Source organism: Fonsecaea erecta (genome assembly GCF_001651985.1).
Source record: "Fonsecaea erecta strain CBS 125763 chromosome Unknown Scaff4, whole genome shotgun sequence".
Taxonomy (NCBI): domain Eukaryota; kingdom Fungi; phylum Ascomycota; class Eurotiomycetes; order Chaetothyriales; family Herpotrichiellaceae; genus Fonsecaea; species Fonsecaea erecta.
In genome coordinates this window covers 2,789,227-2,809,306 of record NW_017387247.1, presented here as the reverse complement: position 1 = coordinate 2,809,306, position 20,080 = coordinate 2,789,227, and the positions used below count along the sequence as shown (strand labels likewise).

The following is a 20,080-nucleotide window of genomic DNA, read 5'->3' as shown; positions in this document are numbered from 1 at the left end:
CTCACTCACCAAGTCACGCAGAGTCTCGCGGACCTGGACTGTGCAAGGCGTTGCGACGCCCATGCAGGTGACAAGGCACGCATTGACAGATGCCATAATACGACTCGCCACGAGGTGCACCCACCCTTCCACAAGATTCCTCATTCTTACGAGAAAAGACCCGTTGCCATCATGGAACGACAAAGAAAAGACTCGAAATACTCTCGGTATATCATATTTCCCCCCTGGGTTTACCTCCTCTCAGGTTCGGTCAATAGCATGAACAAAGAGAAGCAAGGGAATGGGCACTGCGCGTGTGACTCAAAATAGGATCTCCGATGGCAGTGGACTCTCGTGAAAACAAGATATCACCATATCACTGGTAACAGAAAAAGGTCGTTGGTCATGCGACCATCAACTGGCCACCTGCAGGAATGACGTGCCCTAGTGCAGTTGTCACATGCTCTATTGACGAATCCTGGAATAGTTCTCGCATCGGTGGCCGATCCGATGTCCTTGTGAAAATATAATCGCAACACGCAGGTCCATGACTGTAAGAACTATTCTATATTCTTCCATCAGCAGGAACCTGACGACTGGGATTGGTGGCGGACGCCTGTCCTCACTCTCTACCTCGTATACGAGGTAAACCTCCGTATAGCTTCAGGCTCCCAAGGAATCAATCTAGGAGTAGCGCAAAGGCTCGCCCTGCGCCAGACGGAGTATCACAAAGCGCCAGGCGAGACATCAACTTCCACGATCAATCATTACTGCTCGAGCCGAGTGGCCTCTCATGTTGTCTTGCCACATTTTCTATCACCGCCTGCATGATTCACCATAGTATCTCTCTTCTTGAGGATGGTTGTGGTTAACTTCTTCGCGGAGGATTATTGCGACAAGTCGTCGTTGCTCATTGATGGAGCCTGTGGTGTCGATCTCGACATCTTGGGACCTCGAGAGAAAAAAGTTCCCGGCCAGATCACCAATCAGTTGATCTGGCGGGGCTGTGGGCAGAAGTCGTGCAGGTCTTGCAATTTCGAAACCAGCTCCACTACTGAGAAGGAACGGCGCGAATTTGTCTCCATCCAGTAGCTCGCACCACCACTCAAGGTTGACCCAGGTCCAATGCTGAAACAGACTGGAAAGACGGAGCACCCTACGAGTTACCCGTGCCTTGACTGCAGCACATGCACAGCTTCTCTGCCTACCTATCACGAATACGATATTCCCTCATATGTAAGAGGTAGATAGTAGCCTGGTATTTCCTTGACGGAATGCGCTCAAGGTCCTCAGAACTTCTCCGCGAACCCGTGATGAATGATACCAGAGTTATGTATGTCTGCCCATGGAGACAAAGGTCTCGGACATACAGTCGAGCTTAACCGAACCGCAATCCCTTTCATCTCAGTATTCCGTCGTCTCTCCCGATCGAGATTCGAGACAGACCCGGTTCATCAAGAGATCCCCCCACTACGCCTAAAAAGGCTGTAGAACATGTCCTCCCCAAAAAGCCAGCAGAGTCTACTCGGCACTCCTAGTCCATTGGTCCAAGCTGAGACTTGTGTGGCTCGCTCCATCATTCTGCCCCGACGCCACGCCACAACTTGTGCGGTTGTCTCGAATATATCTACGGGTAGGTAAGTACGGCAGGGTTGATCCTTCAGAACACCCGTGGCTCAAGTCTTCGGACCAAGCAACTCACTACGGGGTGGCACTTATAGGTAAGTACTCATTCACACCAGCATATAGGCTACATAGGTGCTGCGTATTGGGTTATCCTCTCCACCCGCCCTCGATTCATGAACGCCCAAATGAAAACCACCCCAAAAAAATTTGGGTGAGAAGCCTAGGCCAAGGGCCCGACCCACGTCCCCGTCAGAGGACCGTGGAACCGTGGACCGTGGACCCATAAGCCTTGGCCCGCTAGGCCCGTCGCGCGCATCTAACCGACGAGGATCAATCAGGGTCTCACTACATATTATTTGCATGAGCAGATATGGTAAAGTCGGGTGCCCCATAAAATGTTCAGAGACGGGGTGCAGGGAAAGAGGGGGATGCTTTCGCTAGCAGCAGTAGTCCTAAGGAGTACGGAGTAGTGGTAACTGAGTCCTCGGTGCAAAGACCGCGTTCACAGCCATGAAGTGGCCAACGAGGCTTTTGTTGGTGGCTCACACGTACCCGCGCGGCTCAAGCGGAAGACGGACCAGACGAGACGAGATGAAATCGAGGAAGCAAATCACCGAGGCAAAGTGGTTAGAGACTCTACATAGATAACTCGAAAGTGAGGATAAGAAGCATCAATCTTTCTACTCGGTACTCGGAACAGCTCGGTCAAAAGATCGATCGAAGGAGAAAAGTGATAATGGGAACTTATACTCCGAACAGCAAGAGAGCCAGAGATCCAAATACCATGAAACATTTCTGATGGACTGTGTCCTTTCTGTAGCTCCCTCTATCAACAATGAGCTGCCCATACCGAGCCTTGCCATCTCAGACAAGACCACATCGAGTAGTGTCTCGACCAACGCCAAAATGACCATATTTGTACTGGGTACTTGGTACAGATTTTCTGATCTCTGCCAATGCCAACTTTTGAACAATGTACTGTCGACCTGTAATGATTCCCAATTGGAGAGTCATACGCAGGGGCAGTGCATACCACCGGCGTCATTCGCTTCAAAACAAACCAAAGAGCGAGGCTGCTCACTCGACGCTTGCTGACTTTTGTCTTCCTTGCTGGACAAACTGCCACTCCAAAGATGTACCACGGAAAAAGCAAAGCACAAATCCGCCTTCTTCAGCCCGCTGTGGTCAGGACGTACGAAGTCACAGTGTCCATCCTTTCCTTGGTCAATTTCAGACTAATCACGAGCAGCTCTTGGGCCACATCTGGGTCCCGTGTCTGCATCTCATGCCATCGCTTGGCATCTAGTTTCCAAGTAACACAGTCCTTTTCTGCCACCATCGTGGCAGTACGTGGTGTTTGGGAGAAAAACGGCAACTCTCCGCATGGGCGTCCAGACACGATCAGCTCCGAGTACCTGCCCTGTGGCCAGTCGTAATCACAGCGCAGAATGCCCTCTTCGAGCAGGTAGAAGCCATCGGGAGGATCTCCAATCTTGAACAACACTGAACCTTTCGGGTATACTACCCTTTCAAAGTATTTCATAGCACGGAACCAAAAATCCTCGGTCTTGTCGGAGAGATCCGCAAAGATTTGTAGCATCAACGGTAGAGGTTGCTTGAAAGATTGCCACTTCGCCAAGCTAGACGTGTCCTCGTCCAGAGTAGTCTGAGCAACTTGATGGAGATGATTTCGTCTCGGGGAGCTGCCCATGAACTCGGCCTTGTACGAGGACGAAAGCTCTTGCGGCCGAGTCCGAGGCATGTCAAGGTGCCCTCCTATCCGCCTTGGGCGCCGCTGCTCCTGCTGACGATACAAGGCTGTCAACAGTTTGTTCTCACAGTGCTCCAGTGCCACGTTTAGATCCGGGAAGATCTGGACCTTGGACTCTGCCGCAAACAGACCCACGTTGCGAAGCGCTTGTCCAATCTCGCCATCGACGTCCAAGCTGCTCACGATAAGCTCGACTCCGCGCTTCTGCAGAAGTCGGTTGATTCTGGTGAACGCCTCTGCCGCCGAGAAATCGATACCATTGATCTGAGCCATGTCCAAGATGAGGAACCTCAGAGGACGGTCCCTAAATGCATCTTCCTCCAGTAGTGCTCGAATCCGGTTCTCGACCCCGACAATCGTCCCAAAGAACAAATACCCAGCCAGTCTAAGTAAGAAAATCTGTTTGCCTGTCTCACGCAAGAACTTGAGCTGCACCGGCGGTCGTCGGACGAGCGATTTGGCAACTTCCCCAGAGTATGTGGCTCTTATGGCAGTTCTGCGGGATGTTTGCACAACAAAACTCAAAGCAGCAAGCAAAATGCCAACCAGGATTCCAACCACGAAATCCCACACTCCCATCGTGACGACAATGATCAGGATGGTAGCATATTCAAGCTTGTGGACTTTGCCCCATGTTCCGACCAGGGCTTCTTCCAGCAGCTCTATGCCCAGTAAAAATATCAGAGCACCAACAACCATAATGGGAATGTAACCAATAATAGCCGGGCCAGCCAAGAGGATACCGACTGTGCAGGCAGCCAGCAGGAGTCCTGCAAGGCGGTCATTGCCACCACTGTCCATAAACAGAAGACTGTTGGTATATACAAGATAGTTCTGCACACTTCCGAAGAGGCCACTGAGGCAGTTCGAGACACCGTGCGCGACCAGCTCACGGTCGACGCTCAGGTTATCCTCGCCGGTAGAGATACCCAAAGCGGGCACGTTGATCGGAACATGCAAGACGCCGAAAAAGGTCAGAGCAAACATGGCCGGGATGGTATCCGCAAGAGCTCCCCAATGGACCGCGTTGAAGTCGTACAGAGTGTAAAAATGATACCAGGGGTTCCCGGCCGGAGGTGGATCGAAAACCCAGCCTCCGGTATGCAGGGTTTCCATTGAAATACCCAAAGCGGACTTGAAGAAGTAGAAAATTGCTGCAACCGAGATAAAGTAGCCGCCAACCAGCAGATTTGATTTCACAAAGCGTTGTACAATGAGTAAAGTGACGGCAAGTAATAACGGGATGGTCCACAGGGCGATCGTGTCACCCCGGAATAGCTGCTTAAGGGTGTGAAGGTTGTACTCCAGATTGCCCGGTAACCGAGCAGAGACCTCGATGCCGGTAGCAACAAGAAACCAGCCAACGCCTCCAATGCAGCCAATGAGAATATGGCGCGGGAAGAAGCCAATCAACGATCCTAGCTTGCAAGCTCCCATGAGGAAGAACACCACTCCAGTCAAGACGGAACTGATGGCAAAGGAGAGTATCGTGGTGGCAAGGACGGCCTTGGGGTTTTGATCCCCCACCTTCTGGAGTATCGTAAATGCCATCTTATGGAAGAAGGGGACAACCTCAATCATTTCGGACCCAATGCCCCCTCTGAAGATTGAGCCACCAGAAGAATAGACGACCTGGGCGACAATAGTGCTGACGTAGAACATGGCAATCCCGTCCGAGCCAAGGCCTTCGAAGATTTCATTTCCCAAAGGGAACAAAATCATGCCATAGGAGAGAGCATCGAGGATGTTGAGGAGCAAGCCCAGAAACACAGCTGGGAGGAGGCTCACTGGGTGGACGACGGCTTCCCTGTATATGGCACGGACACTCCACGTCTTTGGGTGTGACAGCGTATAGTAGCATGACCGCACTCTACTCGCCGAGGCTCTGCATGTTTGGATGATACCGTTCTTGTTCGAGCCCGACTGCCGCTCAACATCCGTATAATGGCCATGCTTTATAGATTCTGTGCTCCGGCCACCAATGAGAGCCGTATACTCATCTGGCTGACTAGCCTCCGGCCTGCTCGACGACGCTGGGCGGTGCAGTATTGTCTTGTCGATACCATTCGAGTGTTGTTGTTGATGCTCCTCCTCTTGGCCCATGGAATTTTGTATCATGGCAGTCAATTCAGAGATGGCCGGGTCACCAGGATGGTCATGGTCCGAACCTTCTGGAGTTACTGGTTCGGAAACTTCTTCGATCACCTCAGGGTAACCATCGTCGGATGCAGCTGAGGAAGTCGACGGAGAGGTTCCAAGGTGGGACGCAGTCTCGGAAAGAGCAAACGCAGCAAGCTCGGCGGTCTCGTCTCTGAGGCCGGCAGAAGAAGAATACTGAGCGGGATCTAGCTGGCCATGGAAAGAGCGGACGTAAAAGGACCTCGCGGGAGTTTTCTCTGCGGGCTGACTGGAGGAGGAGCTGGCTCGGGGGCGCTCAACCCAAGGACGGTCGGAAACGGCCAGGGGACTGCTCTCGTCGATGCCCTGATCACTCTGAGATCTCTTCAGGGGAGAGCTGGGCATCGGAGCTGGTCGGCTCTTGGAGAAGTTGGAACTATGGCGGGCATGTTGTTTGCTCGCAGAGGACGTCGACATTTTAGCTGCTCATGAGGATATCATGGTCGTCCCGCACTTCACATGCAAACTCCACTACTAGTGCCCGGCTCTTTTCCAACGGGTCAACATGGACAAGAGGGGCCGGGGCCTGAGGACAAGGGGACAGCCTATACTAACTGGCGAGTGCTAGTCCGTAACCTGTCGTCCTCCCTCGTGTGACACGAGACGGTCAGGGAATGAGGAATATAGAGCGGGACAATAATAAGGGCGACCCGAGGGTAAGAGGTGGACAGAGTGAGCAAGATGCAGTCCTTGTCGACGCAAGCTCGCTCCTCGTGCTGCAGGCGGACGTCGCCGTGTGGATTCCTGGTGGACTTGACTCGGGAACGGCCTTGCAGGGCTTGTCCTAGTACGCGAGCTGGCTCTGGGAACTTAATCCATCAATAGACCATGTCAGCTGCTGAAAGTAAAATTTTTTTTATCTCTCTTGCTCTCCAAAAATTTTCCTTCTTACAGGGTAGTAGTGGAGACGAGAGGCAACTGTCCATGGCGGGGCTGAGGACGAAAATCAGGGCTCGGTTCAGGGAGGGTTTGGAAGCTAGTGGCGGAGGATGTTGACATCGCGAAGAATTTGATGCCACCGATGCCGTTTGGCAGAATCCAATCTCGAAGGAGCCAGCAACTGCAGCTAGGTCTGGACTGGCCCACAGAGAGAATTCTGAAAGTGCGTTAACGGAAAAAGCCTTGCTGCTGTAAACCCAACGAATAATAGTAGAAAGGACCACCTCGGGCATGGTGGAAGTGGTGGGCAGATGGCTGAGGTGGTCTCTTCCCCGCCATCACCGACACAGGCTATTGGATGCTTAATCATGCCTGTCAACAGCCTCACTAGCCCCTCTTCCGTGCCTGGGCGGCTACTCTTCTTTAACTGGCTAGGTTCAATAGGTGATGCTGCAGGGAGTCGCACAGGTCTGCATAATCATTCGTCTGTCTGTCGTGGTCCTCACCTGACGTCCACGGCCAACATCTTCCACCCTCGCCTAGAAGAAAGGACTGGACCAGCCCCAACGTGTCTATACTCTTCTCGTCGTACCCTGATGTATGTTGTGACGTCCTGCAAACACGTCCACCACCTCCAAGCAGGACGTCCTCCGCCTTGGAGTGGCCAAAAGTCATATCGAGTTAGACTTCCCTCCTCTAAACCTCCGCGCGTTCCGTCAATGCTTCAAATCTTCCAGCCAAACCACCAGCCTCTTCTTGATGATAACTCCCACAAGCCACCCGCTCCCCTCTTCCGTGACGCACAAATACCTGAGGCCTAGCTTGCTGAACATCTCCACCACAAACTCCATTGGCGCTTTGGCACAGATCGTCAATGGTGTCCTGTCTATGAATTGCGACAGGTCGAGCTCCCCCCCGTTCCCCATTTGTCCTTGTGCACTAGCAACGGCAGGCAGAAGACGAACAACGCAGCCTGCGGGGAACGTCAGACCAAGAGTCTCTAACCCGAACTCGAGTTCTCCTTGCGCTAGATAGCCCCGTAGAATGGCTTTTTGGACCAAGACAAGACCAGCGTCCATGATACCCCGGCGGCGGAGGAGCTGTAGCTTCTCGGTCAGTAAAACTCGGGGGACAATGCCGCTTTCCGGAACGTCCACCGTGATCTCGTGCATAGTTTGAGGGGGAGGTATCAGCTCCTCAGCAAGATGGGCATCCTGCTGAACTAGCTTCATGCCACTGTCCAAATCAAGAAAGGGATGCCCGAGGACTGTTTGTGCAAGATCGTATACGCCCTCTTGCTCAAGAGCATCTGCCACCCATTTGGCAACCATGATGCCGATCATATTTGGCACGATGAACTCGAGTTCACCCGTCAACTCAAACATGATAACCACCAGCGAAATAGTCATTCGGCTGACTCCGGCCAGAAAAGACCCGGCACCAACCATGGCGAAGATGCCGGGAGAGATAGACTTCGCTAAGAAAGGCACTTGACCGACGAGCCTGCCGAAGAAGGCACCGCCATCGAGAGCGGGAATAATGATTCCTGACGGCACCTTGATACCAAATGTTATGATGGTCAGGACCAGCTTGACGAGTGTTCCGTAGGCGAGCCAGCCCAAGTACTTTGGCGACGGTGAATCGTACCCTTCCTGTACACAGACGTAAGCTGTTCGTGAGCTTTCGTTGCAATCGACCAGAAGATTCTTGATGACAACATCGCCAGGGTCTCGGGCCAGCGGGTTGGGATATTGTAAAAGGGCTGTGACGAGAACAACCAAGACGACCTCGAGGACCGGATAGTTCTTGATGACGGTGTATTTCCGAAAACTGCGAGACCACAAGAAATTGGCCTTACAAAAGACGCCTCCAAAGACGCCTCCTGCAGCACCCAAGACCACGAATATAATGTAATGATAGGGTCGATACGTAGTGCCATAGTTGGTCTCAAAGAGTACAAGCTTGCCGGTGCCCGTTGGATTGAGGGCTTTGAGTGTCATTGCCGCGAAGAGAGAACAGATAAATGCGCGCCAAAGCACTTTCCGCGGGAAGTATGTCGAGATTTCTTCGTACGCGAACAGCACACCGCCAATGGGGGCGCCGAATGCGACCGAGAGGCCACTCGAGCAACCAGCAGCCAAAAGCTCTCGGAGCTTACGGCCATTCTCTTTGTACTTGTAGAACCGGACTCCCACCAAGTACGCCACACAGGTTGAAATGTGGACGAAAGGCCCCTCCTTGCCCAAACACATGCCTGTCGACACAGCGAAGACTGACCCAACCGCCTTCACGACGAGAACGTTGAGGTCCAGGAAATGAGGAATGACAAAGCCGGATAGAATGGTCTTGATCTCGGGTATACCGCTCCCGGCGGCCATGAAGATTGACTTGCCAGCGAACGTTGGCTTCAGGATCTCGCTGTTCGCTTGATCAGCGTTTTTTTGCATTGGTCCACTGTCTCCGGCGCCTGGAGCGGTTGCCGGAAGTGCTCTTCTCGTGGTCAATGTGACTGTCCCACTGATGATTCCGAAAAGCAGTGCGAAACCCACGTAGATTCCAAATCCATACCAGTAATCGCCCGTCCAGTCCCTCCAATAAGAGCAGGTTTCCCCCGTATCGGCGAGAGGAGTTAATGGCGATTTCGACGTACAGCAGAGCTCTTTACTCGCGAACGGGTTGCTTTGGCAATATCCTATCTTCCAGTCGCTAATGGTGGCAACAGCGATATCCACCAAGAAAGCCACACATGCCGTCAGAGTGCCAATGACTGCCGCTGCAATCCAGCCTTCGCACGAGTCGAACAGCGCCCAGAGTCTATTGCGTACGCCTTTCTCGCCGTGCACGGAGCGGTATCTGTACGAGTCTTTGACCTAGGAAAGGTCACTTTGAGTCGGTCAATTGCCGTTGAAATTCTCTTACCAAGTCATGAAGCCAGTCAATCGTGGTGTAGTCATTGTAGGGAAGCCGTTCACCGACAGCGGTATCGCCCAACGCCTGCTCTTCTTTGCTGATATGAGAGGAGACAACTGAAGCAGCGTCTGCTTCTGCGGCCAGGGAGCTGAGCCTTCTGTCACGAACGAGGAGATGGGTTCTCTCGTCCGCCTGCTCCTCATCCGTAGCCATGTTTGCCGACAGAGCAGCATCGAAGCTGCAGAGAGCCCCGACACACCAGAGCGGACATGTCGACCAATGTCACAGATTTCACAGGCTCTATCGAGAGCTATGACGCCGCGGCTTGTAGATATCCCGCTGAGATCTGCATCTCCGGGGGCCCGTTAGATTTCCAGGGCGACCACTTGGAAGTTTAGATTCTGGAAGTAACTGATAAGGTCAGTGCTGGCAGTGAGCCCCCAGAAAAAGGGTTTCTGTGCCGAGTAGATAAGGCTACGTTGAGATAAGGGATGTCGAGACGCCACCCTGGGCCCAGACCGCCCACGACACGTGAATCTGTCCGGCATTACCTGAGAGTTGGAGAGGTTAATGACGCAACAAGGCTCAACCCAAGTTGGCATGGGAGGTTCGAGTGCTCTGCCTACGGTATATACCTTTGCTGGCATTGCATGGGGACAATCCCGTCCAAAAGTGACACTACCGAGACTCGAATTGCCATGACAAACTGCAGTAGTAAGTAGTTCTCGGGGTAATTTTCTCGCTTACCCTCTGGCGGAATCGATCATCAGAGAGAGAGAGAGGGAGAGAATATAGAGACCAGAGTAACCTGTCATCAACCCGCGCAGACCTCCCCAATGCATGCAGATGCACAGTTGAAGCAGGGCTAAGCTGCATTTCAAAGGAACTAAGCAGAAGCATTGAACCTGGCTCCGCTCGTGAGGGGTTTCTGATAAAACAAAAACATCTTCCCGAGGATAATGACCTACTACTACTGTGAGAACACTCCTTAGGGAATGACTCGTTACTCGACTGTCCGGTTTTAGCTTACGGCAAATTCCATGATTAGGCTAGAGGTGGTGGAGGACGGAGGAATTCCTAGTGTTCTGCTCTCTTGTCTGTGATGGTCCAGAACCTCGCACCGACAAGCGGTGCGGGCGTTACGGGTACCATTCTCGTACAGCCTCAACGGGCCGCAGCTGGCAATTTTTTCCGTCCATGTAGTTGAAAGTAGGTGCTTGGTAGCGCGGCATTAAGGCACTCTAGCTCTCCAGCTTAGGGGCCTAATGCTGCAAAGAGCAGTGGAAGGCTTCTACAAGGAAGTGTTGCTCGCATGCGCATAGTTGCCATGTTCCGTTTAGCCGAAACTCAATTCTATCCATCGGCGATGACCACCTGGCTGCACTCTTACTCATGATACAGCTGCGTAGTGAATAGAGTGTGTTTCATTTCGAAAACAGATGTACGGCCGTGACAGAAATGCTGGGGGCTGGCTGAAAAGCCTCCCTAGGCCCATGGCACATCCAACGCCCCCGCTCAAGCCGGATAGAAATACGAACAGAATGGCCTGTCCCATCTTGACCCTTGACGCTCTTCACGCTTGTAAACATATAAACAGCACAAGTGCAAAACCAATAACAAATGCAGCACTCAAGCCGCCGATCAGACCCCAAACAAAACTACGGCGCAGTTGCCCCTCGTGCACAATCAACAGCGAGTCCGAGTCGGATGACTCGACGGATGCCGTTTCTTCATCATACAATAACGGCGTTCTCTCGCTCGCAGACTTGCTCCCTCCACTCAGGGACTTCAGTGGCAACCAGGACTTCACGCTACCCCACGCTTTGGACAGCGCTGGGAAAACGGGCTCGTTCGGATCCACGTAGATCGCATACGACTCTTGAGGATTGACATCAGAGTCGCCATCGTCAAACTCGTTCCAGTATCTCATTTGGGAAGGAACTGGCTCAGGGACCACGATACGTGCTCGCTTCGGTGCTTTTTTGGCCGACGACGGTTTAAATTCGGCAGGAGAAGTGAGGGCTTCGGGTGGTCGAGCTTCGTTGGACGTGATGGAGGATTGTCCATGGGTAGTTGTAGAGAAGAGACTGTCTGCACGGCCTTCACTCGAGGATGGGCCCGAGGACGTACCACTCATATCGGTTGCATTAACCCGGAGTCGATTGGTGGTTCTGAGCCGGAAGAAGTGGCTGGTCTCACCCACGGTGGGAAGAGGCAACTTCGTGATGTCCTTTTCCAGTAGTGATTGCCAAGGTGAGGGGGGGAGGTCCTTCTGAACTGTGCGAATGGCCATGTCCTCTAGAGTAAAATCATGAACTCGGTACGCCAAATGCGAGTCATCCAGTGCGCGTACGACGGCTGGCGTCCGTGCGAATTCCCAACGGATGTGCAATGTGGCATGCGGGAAAGTGTTACTGGTTGGGAGCAATGGTTGTAATTCCCCGAGTTGTTGCATGTCCACGGCACCAAAAGTGATCGAAGTGTCGAGAGTCGCCCAATTCGCAACTTCGGAGGTGTTGGTCATACCAGAGTAACGCGTACGGTGTGTTTGTACTTCAGCCAAGGGTTTGACATCCCGGTGCTCGAGGAGATACCGCTGAATTGTGGTGGCTTCTCTCGAACCACTTGTGAGGTGCGAATCCCTCTCTAAAGCCGTGCCGAGGTCTTCGCGGTCGAGGAGCACAGTCCTCTCACCAGACGAAGTCGGCGAGAGCCCAGCGAGAGTGACCGCAGCGTCTTTATCATGGGTCCAGTACGCGCTCAGGGCAATTTTCGAGGGTCTAACAGAGCTTTGGTCTTGCACAAACCTCTGCGCGTTGTCAAAGAACACCATGTACGTGAGATTGCTATTGGAGGTACTGAAAGATGTGTTTCTCCGTGATACTAGTGATGCATCTGAGCTCGTCCGTGAGGGGGTAGGAGCGAGGGAGTCACCCTTCTTCATGTGTCTCTGGACCAGGGCACGGGCCTCATCGAGGTTGTCTGGGTGAATCCAATAGAAGGCACTGCCGGCGGCCTCGCCATACGGAACCGTCATGACGGCGGCATCAAAGGCTGAGGGGGCCTGGTTCAGAGCACTGTTGATTTTAGCTATGGGGGAGCGTAGGCTCGACGCAGAAGTTCTATTCTGCGGTTGGACGGCTGATTGTTCTTGGTGATGCTTTGAAAATATTGGACTGGCCATTTTCTCGGTCAGTATGGCGGTCTGTTCAGCCAACTCTTGAAGATAGTCCGAGTAATCCGTTTGCAGCTGGTTCGAAGAGAAGACCTCGACGTCCATGCGAGTCTGCAAGGTGGTCGAGCCCGTCCACTTCGTATATTTCTTCAGGATTTTCCGGAAAGCAATCTTCTGGGCAGATGCGAAGCGGGCAACTTTTTGAATCAGGTCCCCGAGCTCTTCGCATTCCTGGGTGAGTCGTCGATACTTACGACCCCGGATCCCGGTGGCAGCATTGCCCTCCAAAGCCCTCTCGTCGGCAAATGTCCGGAGGATTGCGATCTGCTTTTTGAGAGAGCTCAGTCGTCGTTCGATTTCTCCCCGCTTCATCCGCAGGAACAGAGTAACATTGTCATACTGGTCTCGCAAATGGTTCAGCAAGACCTTGTCTGTTTCCTCCCATCGACTCCGGCCCTGCACAGGTATTTCCACGGGGCCGGTCAGATTGGCGGATGTCCGTTGTTTGATGAGCTGCTTCATCCCATTGTAGTTGAAGTTGTACGGAGCCCATTCGGGGACCGACCTCTGATAGAAGTTCTCCCCGAACTTCATGGCGGCGGCTGGTGCTCAAGCTGGGGAAAGATCTGTCCTGCGACGATCCTTGACGATGTGGTGCGTGTGGCTCTGCTGAGCAACCCCGAGGTGGCAGTTGGAGAACATATATTCGTTGCCTTCCAGATGACCAGGGCTATGGATTCATGACAGGATGGAGGTGAGATGGAGATGGATTGGGGCGGGGTTACCAATGGGAATTAAATTGGAAAGGAAAATTGATTAGCACGAGCAGAAACGAGAAAGGCAAATTATTATTTACTGTATTACTGGAGCACCTAGTCATCGTATTACGGCTTAGTCGCCAATACTGATAACCTGGCTAGCTGGGCGACGCTGGCTGACTTGGGGACCTGGCCTCCCGCCAACTCCACCCGCATAACTGTGCAGGCACCCGTGGATCTCTGGGCTCCGCCCTTGTGCATGCCCTTCACAAAAGAAAACAACCAGCCCAGATTCTGGAGACATTGCAAAACCAGGACTGAGATAGAGTTTCGTCCAATGCTAGAAATGCCGTGGGTAGACTTTTGTCCTGGCCAAGTTTGCCGCGACAGAAAAAACCATAACAGCACCTATTCCAGTACATTGGAATGTTTCAACTACTGGCACGTCCCGGCGTCATCAATGTCCTCCATTTGTATCTGCACGGCAAGGCACCGTATCAGTCCAACGTTCGGCGATCGATTTTACATGAACATCGAGAAATAATCCATGCCGTCCGGCACCATACGAAGAGCTACCTATACCAGGTAAAGAAACCTTCCGTGACCAGTCATGACACCCAGCAGCAACTGCAGCCGGGGTTCCATTCGGACTCTGATGCTTGCATCTGTGCCCTGCCTTCGATTGGCTTTGTCATGGGGGTTTTCTCTTTCTCTCTTTCCTTCTTGAACTGCAGCAACTGCACTAAGCAAGTATCTCCCTGGTAAGCGGGCAAATTGGTATTGGAGAAAAAAAAAATCTTGAGGCGACATCGATGGGACCCAGCGGCGCTATGATGCAGCACCATGTGAAAGTATCGAGATCCCCTCTCCTCTTCTCCCCTCTCCGCACAGACTTCCCTTACCATCATGCTGCTCAATATCTCTCCTGGAGAGAGTGTCAGGATGGTTCCCTATCAATGGCCGAGTGCCGAGAGCGACTAAAGAGTTCCTGCGCATGTCCCAAGGACCAAGTGGCTGGGATGATGATAACTGAAACTTAATCCACTGTCTTTCATTTCTTCAGCAGCTCTGACGGAGTAGTCCGTACTAAAGCCCCAACAGGTAAAACTCCTGTTGCGAAGCCGCTAAAAATGAGTTGCAGAAGACAGCCCATGGGGGGCGTTGCCCCCAAAGTATGATAGGTCCCGCCGGATGCCCGGGGTGGAGGCATACAACAAATCAATAGTTAAAACTTTTGCCCTGTAAGGATTGTTCGGCGCCTCCCCCTCGCACCCTGCTGCACAGAATTTTCCCAGGCTGTCGACCAGACTCTCCACCCGTTGCACACTTCCCATACCAAGAGGTTTCTGTATCACCACCATCTGCACCTAAACCTTAAAAACGGATCGGGTCCTTTGCCTTTGGCGGCAAGAGCCGCCAACAACGGGAAAAAAAAAATTCTTTGGTTCATGACTTGATGGCAAACCACAGTATCCAGAAACGGTATCCCAAAGAGAGCGGAGTGCCATCGACCATTCTTGCAGCCTTACGCACACGTAGTGGCTAACAGTGCTGCATGCCACGTTTGTTTTCGCTGCGATAGACAGACGCAATGGCCGACCCTGGGGCGCTTGTCACCACGCTTTCGACGTCGACCCATGCCTTCCTACAGCCTTCGTCCTCTCTCCACTCTGAGGTCTTGGCCTATGTGAAATCGATTCTCGACCCTTTGGCTGCCAATGTGGCTACTGCGCAAAAGTTGCAGCGAGAGAGGAACAGGAAGAAGAGAAAGCGGAGTGATGTAGACCGGGAAGAGGAGGTCTTGCAACTCCGTCAAGTTTACACAGATGGCCTCGCGGTGAAGCAGGTGTGGGAGCAGACGAAAAGGATCTTGGATGCTTCCTGTAAAGAGACAGAGAGAGATATTGCTGTTCACAAAACTAGAGTGCAGGCAGAGTCGCAGGAGCAGATTGCCAGCAAAGGCCTTGGGACGGATGGATTCGAGGCAGAAGATGGGTCAGAAGATGAAGACGAAGATGAATTGTCTGACTACGAGGACATGCAGGGGGACGTGCTAGAGGACGAGTATAGTGATGAAGAGGACGGTGCAGAAGAGTTTGATGATCTCGAAGACATCGAGGATATCGAGACAGAAGATTCTACGTCGGAAGCCGGTCAGCAGGACCCTGGAACATATGTGCAAGATCCAAATGGCCTCAACGATGGCTTTTTTTCCATCGACGACTTCAACAAGCAGACCCAGTTTCTCGAACAGCAGGATGTACGCGGTGAAGACGACAATCCGAGCGACGAGGATGAGATCGATTGGGATGCAGATCCTCTAACCATGCCTTTCCATAAACCGAAAGCGACTTCTGCCAGCCAGGCTGAGCAAAGGAAAGAACTCTCGGACGTCGAAGAATCAGACGAAGAAGACGGCCCAACATTTGGGAACGCCGACCTCAATGCCGAAGATAGCGATGACGATATGATGAGCCAGGACGAGGAGGCTCTCAACGATGGGATCGACGGCCTGCAAAATACCAATGAGATTCGCTACGCCGACTTTTTCGCGCCGCCGCCCAAGAAACTATCAAAGACAACCCGGATGCGAGCACTACCGAAGACTCAACCGATCAAACAACCCCGAGCACCGGATGAAGACTTTGAGAGCGACATGCAACGAGCAATTTCAGATGTTCGACGTGATTTACTTGGGTCGGATGAAGAAGGCTCTGATTTGGAATCTGGAAGTGATATGGAGGGCACACGCAGGTCAAGCCAGAACATGTCCACCCATGAAAAGCAGCGAGCCGTCATCGCAGCTGAAATCCGCCGCCTTGAGGCAGCCAACGTGGCCAAACGAGACTGGACTCTCTCGGGGGAGGCCCGCGCTGCAGACCGCCCTCTCAACTCTTTGATCGAAGAAGACTTGGAGTTCGAGCGAGTTGGTAAGCCTGTGCCTGTGGTGACCGCCGAGGTCTCGGAAGACATCGAACAGCTGATCAAACGACGCATCTTGGCCCGAGAATTTGATGAAGTTATTCGCCGTCACCCCGACAGTTTAGGCGCTGCGAATGAAACGCGCAGAGGACGGGTCGAAGTCGATGACACGAAGCCTCAGTCTGGCCTCGCCGAAATTTATGAGCAAGACCATCTTCGTGCTACAGATCCAGGCTATGTCGATAAAAGATCCGCGGCGACCAAGAAACAGCACGAAGAGATCTCAAGGCTGTGGAAAGAGGTGTCAAGTCAACTGGATCTACTGAGCAATCTACATTTCAAGCCCAAACGCGTGGAAGTAGAGATCAAAATAGTTGAAGACAAACCCACTATCAGCATGGAGGATGCCAGGCCCGTCGGAATGGGGGTCAATGCGGAGGAGAGCATGCTTGCACCTCAAGAGGTGTATCGACCGGGTGAAGAGACGGACAAGAAGGGCAACCTGGTCGTTCGAAAAAGCGGTGCAAGCGTCAGCAAAGAGGAAATGACACGAGAAGAGAAATTGCGCCGGAGAAGAAGGGAGAAGGAGCGGATGAAGAAAGCACACGGAAATGCATCGACTTCAGGGGTCGGTACGAGTGCTAAAGGTAGAGACGGCGATGCCAGGAAGCCCAAAGCTAAATCCAGAGAGCAAGAGAAGGCAGACATCTTGTCTGAGCTGCGTAAAGGCAACGTCAAGGTTGTGGGAAAGAAGGGAGAATTGCAGGACCTGGGCGGGAAGAAAGGGAACAAGGGAGGTGTCCCTGCCGGGGCGTTGGCAGGAGGGGCACTGAAGTTGTAGTATCTTCTTCTGCTATGAATGAAAGAGTCGATGCTCGTAATGCTCGTTGTCAAGCATTGATATACCAAGTAGTCTATCACTCTATCCCAATCCAACACTTACCACCAGTTGATCCCCACGGCAAAAATGGAGTCCGGCTCATGTTCGGCAAACCAATGCCACTTCACACATCACAGGCTATATCAGTCATATTTGCTTTGCATTTTTCGACTTGATTCGCCTTCGGCCAGTCCTTGTAAAACTTTCTTCAAAGATGGGTGTAGAAGAGCAGAAAGAAGAGCGAGAAGTGCTCGAGTCGATTTTCCCGGACGAGATCACAGGTTCGCACTCTCAATTGACAAAGACATATGGGCAGAGAAGTATCTAACACCCACCTTTCACGATAGACCTCTCAGATTCGTCATACCGAATATCCATAACACTAGACCTTCCCAGCGATGGACATGACGAAGCGTCCGACCCGCCTGTCCTCCTACTCAACGTCACCTATCCCGAAGCCTATCCAGATGTCGGCCCTCATTTAGACATTACAGTACCTCCCAATGCGCCCAAACATCCCCAACTCGACATCGCCGAGGACAAGGCGCGGCTCCTTGACGCTCTACAGCCCACGATAGAGGACTCGCTCGGCATGGCCATGGTGTTTACGCTGGTCACCACTCTCAAAGAAGCCGCCGAAGTACTGATTTCTGACCGGATACGGCAAGCCGAAGAAGTCAAGGAGATCGCAGCCCGGCAGAAGGAAGAGGCGGAGAACCGCAAGTTCCACGGCACCTTGGTCAACAGGGAGCGGTTCCTGGAATGGCGGGAGAAGTTTCGCAAGGAGATGGAGGAGAAGGAGCGCAGGGCGCGGGAGGAAGAGGAGGCCGAGGACCGGAAGAAGAGGGGCGGCAAGGTCGAAGAGAAGAGATTGACAGGGAGGCAGTTATGGGAGAGGGGTCTGGCTGGTAAGGGTGACGAGGAGGATATTGACGGGGAGGATGCTGTCGCCGCCGTGGAGAAGCTCAAGGTGGACGGCTAAGCGATCCCTTGAATCGGATGCGGAAGGGGATCGGTGGTTTGTGACCTTGCGACAGTGAACGACTCTATGACGATTCCAAGGACACAAAAGCTGGGGAATGCTAGCTTCCATTTCTGCCTGCACCAAAAGACTGGAAATATCTTCTACGAAACGGGTTCAGCTCATCGGCCGTGTGACCAGCGCTGGCTGCCAAAGTTCCTTCTCGACTACCCGACCCGTCAATGTGCACCGCTGAGTCGAGAGTCCCTGGCATTCTCTCATACACCAGCAATCTTCGACTCCACTTGTTGAACTTCTGGATACATTCGTGTTTGAGCTCGAGGTGCCGATGTGTCGGTATGGCGGTGGCTTCTTCCTCGCCATATTCGTTCTCGTTCGCGCTCGGCATCCAGAACGCAACCCGGCCGCCGTCGACAAGTGTTCTGGCGGCGAAGTCAAGGATATCGTCAAGCATGCGCGCGAAGGAATATGGCTTCTTTGGTGGGATGTATCCAGGCAGCGTATGCGCCGGGACGCCGTTGACCAAAATTTCCGTCAGCCTGTTGGAAGTCTCAGAGTGACCAGATACGTCGCCGTTGATAGCCGCTGCCTCGATCCGACTTTGCCTCAACTTCGTTCCAAGCACTTTTAACCCTTCACGCACGCCATAGGGAGGATCGCAAACAATTCCGTCCAGCCACCGACCACCGCTAGACTTGAGCGTGGTCGCAGCACAGCGAAACGGTGTATTCGTCAAGTCAGAAGTCAAACAGTCTCCGAACAAGTGCGTCAACCCATACTTTTGAAAATTCGCTCCAACCCCTTGGCCCAGACCGACACCTTTCCCGCGAAAACTGCGACCATCGATATCTGATCCCAGGACGATAGCTCCTAGCTCCGCAGCAGCAACCATGAAGCCTCCCGTACCCACAAAGGGGTCCAGAAAAAGCTTGCCGGGGCTTGCCAGGGCCATATTCGCGGTCAGCAGTGCCAACTCGGCGTCCATCGAGGTTGTTGATATGTATGGCCTCTTTTTGAGATCGTGCTTCTCCCTTAGCCAGCGACACGAATCGCCAACCTTGCGGGCGAGGAACACTCTTCTCAGACCCGTACCTGCTATGTTGTCGACTGCTGCGTCAGGCTGTGTTGCGTTTTCGGGGGCTTCGCTCGGCGACCGCAAAGGAAGCCACTCTTCCAGGACGGCGAACTCCACATCCGGGCGCTTCATCTTGATCTTGCCCTTGAGGTCAAGGTATCGAAATGAGTTGATGATTTGTCTCTGTTGGTCAATGTCCCTCGTGCTGCAGTAGGAATCCACCGAGAACTTGAACGATACATGGCGGTAACGGTCCCATAGGTGGTGACTCTTTCGTTTCACATCCGCGTGAAGTTCATCATAATCCCGCCCCTGTCCCCATATCTCGTAGATGCACTTTGAGAGGATGGAGCGGCTTTCAAAGTTCTTAATCCTCGCCTCGAGACTCTCGAAGGCGCCGTCATCTACCGCTGATGCATTTTGTTCTTCCCCATGTTGTGTGTCGGGGGTGGGAAACTTCACCACACAAAACGGTGAACTCTCGGCGTACGAGACGATCTCACAAGGCAGTCCAGCAAGCGTCGAAAGGGCCTCGATCTCCGGCCGCCGGAACGTCTCGTGCACCTGGGCAAAGCGAATGAGATAATCCATGATGAGATCCAGTCATGGGAGACTGTCGCGGTGAACAGACAGGCGGCCGGACGGATAAATTCTGCCTTGGCCCCGCTCCTGGCAGAACAGACGCTGTGGCTGACCTGTGAAGGAGCCTTAGTCGGCAAGGCAGTGTAGGCAGAGAGCGATTTCCATTTGTTTCTTGGAGTTGAAAACCCAACGAGGCGGATTTTGGCCAGAAACTCCATCAAACTGTGGATTTCGAGTCACCTCCTGTGGTTGGTGGTCTGGCTGGAAAAGACCTTTTGTCATTCTCAAGTCATTTGAAAGTAGAGCGTGGTGGAGCTGCCTTGGGCTATTCATTTCATCACCAAGTATTCTGTCAGACAAACA

General features: G+C 52.8%; 6 protein-coding genes across 6 annotated transcripts; 2 read left to right on the top strand and 4 right to left on the bottom strand.

Moving 5' to 3' along the window:
- Positions 1 to 2,776: 2,776 nt before the first annotated feature.
- AYL99_05768 (hypothetical protein) lies at positions 2,777 to 5,971 on the bottom strand (the record flags this gene model as incomplete). Its single annotated transcript, XM_018837280.1, has 1 exon — positions 2,777 to 5,971. One exon carries the CDS (start codon positions 5,969 to 5,971, stop codon positions 2,777 to 2,779), a length of 3,195 nt encoding a protein of 1,064 aa, XP_018694133.1.
- Positions 5,972 to 7,149: 1,178 nt separating this feature from the next.
- On the bottom strand, positions 7,150 to 9,556 carry AYL99_05767 (hypothetical protein; the record flags this gene model as incomplete). The annotated part of the gene is made up of 2 exons (XM_018837279.1): positions 7,150 to 9,303; positions 9,353 to 9,556. 2 exons carry the CDS (start codon positions 9,554 to 9,556, stop codon positions 7,150 to 7,152), a joined length of 2,358 nt encoding a protein of 785 aa, XP_018694132.1.
- A 1,360-nt stretch (positions 9,557 to 10,916) lies between these two features.
- On the bottom strand, positions 10,917 to 13,112 carry AYL99_05766 (hypothetical protein; the record flags this gene model as incomplete). The annotated part of the gene is made up of 1 exon (XM_018837278.1): positions 10,917 to 13,112. One exon carries the CDS (start codon positions 13,110 to 13,112, stop codon positions 10,917 to 10,919), a length of 2,196 nt encoding a protein of 731 aa, XP_018694131.1.
- A 1,755-nt stretch (positions 13,113 to 14,867) lies between these two features.
- Positions 14,868 to 17,039, top strand: AYL99_05765 (hypothetical protein; the record flags this gene model as incomplete). Its single annotated transcript, XM_018837277.1, has 1 exon — positions 14,868 to 17,039. One exon carries the CDS (start codon positions 14,868 to 14,870, stop codon positions 17,037 to 17,039), a length of 2,172 nt encoding a protein of 723 aa, XP_018694130.1.
- Positions 17,040 to 17,292: 253 nt separating this feature from the next.
- Positions 17,293 to 18,060, top strand: AYL99_05764 (hypothetical protein; the record flags this gene model as incomplete). Its single annotated transcript, XM_018837276.1, has 2 exons — positions 17,293 to 17,359; positions 17,426 to 18,060. The coding sequence occupies 2 exons, from the start codon at positions 17,293 to 17,295 to the stop codon at positions 18,058 to 18,060; spliced, it is 702 nt and encodes a 233-aa protein (XP_018694129.1).
- A 100-nt stretch (positions 18,061 to 18,160) lies between these two features.
- Positions 18,161 to 19,726, bottom strand: AYL99_05763 (hypothetical protein; the record flags this gene model as incomplete). The annotated part of the gene is made up of 1 exon (XM_018837275.1): positions 18,161 to 19,726. One exon carries the CDS (start codon positions 19,724 to 19,726, stop codon positions 18,161 to 18,163), a length of 1,566 nt encoding a protein of 521 aa, XP_018694128.1.
- Between the last annotated feature and the right edge of the window lie 354 nt (positions 19,727 to 20,080).